The sequence below is a fragment of the Haliotis cracherodii genome, unplaced genomic scaffold (genome assembly GCF_022045235.1).
Source record: "Haliotis cracherodii isolate W230 unplaced genomic scaffold, xgHalCrac1.p SCAF_10, whole genome shotgun sequence".
Taxonomy (NCBI): Eukaryota; Metazoa; Mollusca; class Gastropoda; order Lepetellida; family Haliotidae; genus Haliotis; species Haliotis cracherodii.
In genome coordinates this window covers 46589774-46593928 of record NW_027266265.1, presented here as the reverse complement: position 1 = coordinate 46593928, position 4155 = coordinate 46589774, and the positions used below count along the sequence as shown (strand labels likewise).

At 41.3% G+C, this 4155-nt stretch overlaps 1 protein-coding gene across 1 annotated transcript; it reads left to right on the top strand.

The window, feature by feature from the left end:
• Positions 1-1351: 1351 nt before the first annotated feature.
• On the top strand, positions 1352-2164 carry LOC139451609 (uncharacterized). The gene is made up of 2 exons (XM_071232969.1): positions 1352-1401; positions 1738-2164. The coding sequence occupies exons 1-2, from the start codon at positions 1352-1354 to the stop codon at positions 2162-2164; spliced, it is 477 nt and encodes a 158-aa protein (XP_071089070.1).
• The last annotated feature ends 1991 nt before the right edge of the window (positions 2165-4155 follow it).

Here is a 4155-nt window from a genome sequence, read left to right as displayed (position 1 = left end):
AATATAAATGTATATCTTGTTCAAGTCACGATATGGCTGAAATACTGCCGATGTGACTTTAAATATTAACTCACTCACTCAGAAATTCCGATAAATGCGTTGTGCGTGATTTTGCGTCAGTCATGGCGTCACACAGGACGGTAACGTACTTTGACAATTTCTGTTGAAAATATCAAATCATTGCAATGTATCTATTTTAAATTCCCTTATTTTTCCTATTATTCTCTTCTCATGCATATTCTGAAAATATTGAGCCAATATCTTGAAAGAATAGACGAATGGATAGCTCAAAATAGGAGAAAATGCTACACTGTGTAAAATCTGTATTTTGCTTTGTTTACATTTCAAACAAATGCAGTTTTTCGAGCACAACGTTCATTTTCACACCTAACATATTTTGCATGATTTCATTCAGCCACTTTGTATTGTTGACAAAGACCATTGGTCATTTGATTCTAAAATGCATGAGGAATGCAAGGATGTGTGTATCGCAGTTAAGTTTGAAATATACGTGATGTTACAGGCGCCTCATACATAACCGGTGTACCTGAAACGTGATTTTGTAAACACTATCCAATATGGCGGAAAGTTCACTTCAGTGTTGATGTTTGCGTATTTTCCAAAACATTCTAAACGATTCTAGGGTTATCGGAGACGTTTTGGAATGATCATTGGTGATTTCATAAAAGACAGATACCCGTGATCACTGATATGCTATTTTTGAGATTCATTTCTCCGAGTAAATATCCGAAATTTAGATTTCAAAACATGCTGTAAATTACGCCGTGAGTGGTGATTTAGTAATGTGTAAAAAATGGCGACATTTACGATGTACCTAATTTTCAGAGGTCATTTTCAGTACTTTTGCTTGGCCTAAAATGCCAGTGGATGATATCACAGAACAGGGAATTTCCCACCTTATTCAAAACTGTGAAATGTATTTGTGAGGGTAATGTATTTTAAAATGTATTCGACTTCAAAGTGAGGGTTGTAGATGAGGGACATATATGTCCCTGTGGCATCCAGGGGGTTAACGTTGTGTTGGCTGTTTGCGTTTTATCTTGAAGAAATTTGTGTTTGGAGAGAGTTACCTCAAGTGTTCACTCAAATCCGTGAAAACTTGGAAGAAACAACGGTCAGAAAAAGTGGATCGGAATTCAACCAATGAGAAGCTTAAGTTTCCGTCCAATCAGGATGCAGGGTTGTGCCAAAACCAACCAATGAAAAGCCCCGGTTCTTAACCAATGAGAAGCTTGGTTTTCGTCCAATCAGGAAGCAGGGTTTCAGTTCCTTAAATACCACAGACGCTTTCGTGTCATCACTTTACTGCTGATGTCAAAGAAGCATCATAATGTCAAAGCTTTTGGATGTCAAGACACAGAGGGAAGTGTGCGATGAAGTGTACGAAATCATTGATCATCAGTTAGAACTTATCGTTGCGCTAAGGTTATCGCAACTCACATACTTTACACAGACTAATGACTGTCGTTTGCGTTACCTTGCACCTCAAAGTTTATCATCACGTCACAATGTCCGATGACGTAATTTGTCGAATTTTTTGTTGCATCGGCGAAACAATGCCACCTGTCGTCAGCCTGGCAACGATGTTGCTGGAGTCATCGTGTGTGCATAAGGTCCTCTCAGTGATCTAGCATCTCCACAGTCCCATTAGTATAACGAATGTATGAATTATTATCATTGGTATACGTAATGGTTCTTTTCTTGTATGATTGGCAGGACACCCAACCTTCCTTTCCCCGATGTCGGGTCAACACAGTCAGTGTTGGAACAGTGGTGGCAACCCTGTTTTACTGAGGGGCCCCGGGAACCAGCATATTCACCTACACCCCCTGTGATTATGATCAGTGATGATGAAGCACGCAAGTTGTCAGCACTACCTCCCATGGATGCGGACACACCCACCCTGCTTGATGTGCCACCATCACCGAATGATACCTTCCATGGCGACGACGACCGTGATGTGCCATGCGACGACGATCTTCTTTTTGAAGAAGATCAGTTCGGACGTGAATGTAGTAACTGTCGCCATAACAATGACGGAATACCTAACCACTGTCACTGGTCATGTGATGTGTACTGTTTGTTTCAGGGATTTGAATGGTTAAACGTGGCAATTAACATGGTCAGAACTTTTTGGATTTGAAGATTGAAGGTTTCGCGTTCTTTGAGGGACATGTTAAGCACTCCCTCCTCAGTTGTCCATTGATTCGTATTTCCTATGTATATATGTTGATGTGTTTTTTTTCATTAAACAGTGATTAATTGAACTGACTCTTTGTCTCTTGATATATCTCAACTCCAATATGGTGTCAAACCGAGGGTAGAAGCTGAGTAAACGCTGTCTGTTATTTCTGTGCTCGTGCTAGTTGAACAAGTTTGAGAGTTCTTTCTTTGCAAAACACTACTTTAATTTGACCAAAAATATAATTAATTTGGCTGGTTTTAAAAACAAACAAAAAAATACCAAAACCTGTGACTGTTCAACAAGGAAGAGCACAGGAATGTAAAAAAAAAGATAAAGGAGAAAGGTCATGCTTGAAAGTATCAGTTGCCTTGTGTCTGTCACCCAGAACACGTGATGTCACGTGATGAAGAGATCATGACCACCTTTGACCCTACGCCACCCTTTTACTTTGTTAATTGCTGGTCCAACGGGGCCTGGAAAAAGTTCCTTTGTGAAATCATGTATGGAGCACATGCATCGCCCTGAGATGTTTGATACACCCACACAATCCGATGTCAACTGAATTTCAAATGAACTACAGAGAGTTGTTCTCTTTGAGTAGTTGTCTCAAAGTTAGTTGTACGCCAATCTCATTAAAATCAGATCTTAGTTCTCGCTACCGCTTAACAAAGATCTGAGGACATCCCATTACAGGTCACGTCAGAACGACCTTTCGCGAATTTTGACCGGCCAATGAAATGACTGACAAGGAATCGACATAAGCCAGTCAGAAGGCAGCTTTCTCGGGCTTTACGACACTAATTTCAAACTGGCGACTACGCTTCGAAACATATTTAGAGGTATTCTTGATTACAAAAAATAAAACTGATAAGAAGAACATTCTGGAATGGCTTATAATTGGCCTATATGGATATAATCATAAAACCCGTAACTGTCGTTCGGAATACCCCGTGTTAAATATTTCGTGGTTGCATGATTAGAAAACACATTCCGACTGTCACTTTCAGGATCTGGTAAGCGACGCTCTGATTGGTTTGATGAAAGGTCATTCTGACGTGACCCTTAATGGGATGTCCTCAGATCTTTGTTTAGCGATAGCGAGAACTAAAATCTGATTTTAATGGGATTGGTTGTACGCCAATCGCCATGGAGACCACTTCGTGTCCAGAGTGTGAGAAACAGATTTCTAGGAAAGGTGCTATGCTGAGACATAGATGGAATAAGCATTCACCACTACCATCACCACCATCACCACTATTTCCACCACCATAAACACTGCCTCCTATCCTGAATATATACTCACACGCAAAAGAAACGCAAGTGGTTTTAAGCAAATAGGTAACAAACACGGAACCATAAATTGGTACGAGTTTTAGCATGTAGTGAAGCATGATGGTGATGATCGAAGCCCCGAGTGAAACGCAACATAAAAAACGAATCACCAAAACGCACCATTTCAATGAATATGTGGGTATCATGCACCCATTTCTCGCGAAATCGAAAATGCACGAACTGTCACGAACTGTAGTGGGTATAAAACTGTGGCCGATTCTCGGACCTACCACTCCTTGGTCAACAATGCCACGCCTAACTCAGAAAAAACAGGCTATCGGACGTTTGGAAGCTGGATAGTCTGTCCAATATGTTGCCCGTCATTTCAACGTTAACATAACCACAATTTACTGTCTCCTGCATCTATACAATGCTACACAGACCACAGATGACCTTCCACGGAGCGGTCGTCCTAGGGTCACCACACCTCGACAAGATCGGCAGATTACCCGTCAACACCAGCGACATCCGTTCCTAACTGCAAGTGAAAGTGCTCGACAGACCATAGGAACACATAATCGACACATTAGCCGGGACACTGTGATCTGACGTCTCCGTTCCAACAACCTCAGATGTCGTCGTCCTGTTCTCCGACCACGGCATCGACAAGCACGACT

Excerpts from the sequence above, each read along its gene's own strand:
- LOC139451609 (XM_071232969.1), top strand. The coding sequence starts at position 1,352 with ATGTCAAAGCTTTTGGATGTCAAGACACAGAGGGAAGTGTGCGATGAA. Across the intron at positions 1,402-1,737 it reads AGGGAAGTGTGCGATGAAGT|GACACCCAACCTTCCTTTCC; the intron begins GTACGAAATCAT and ends TATGATTGGCAG.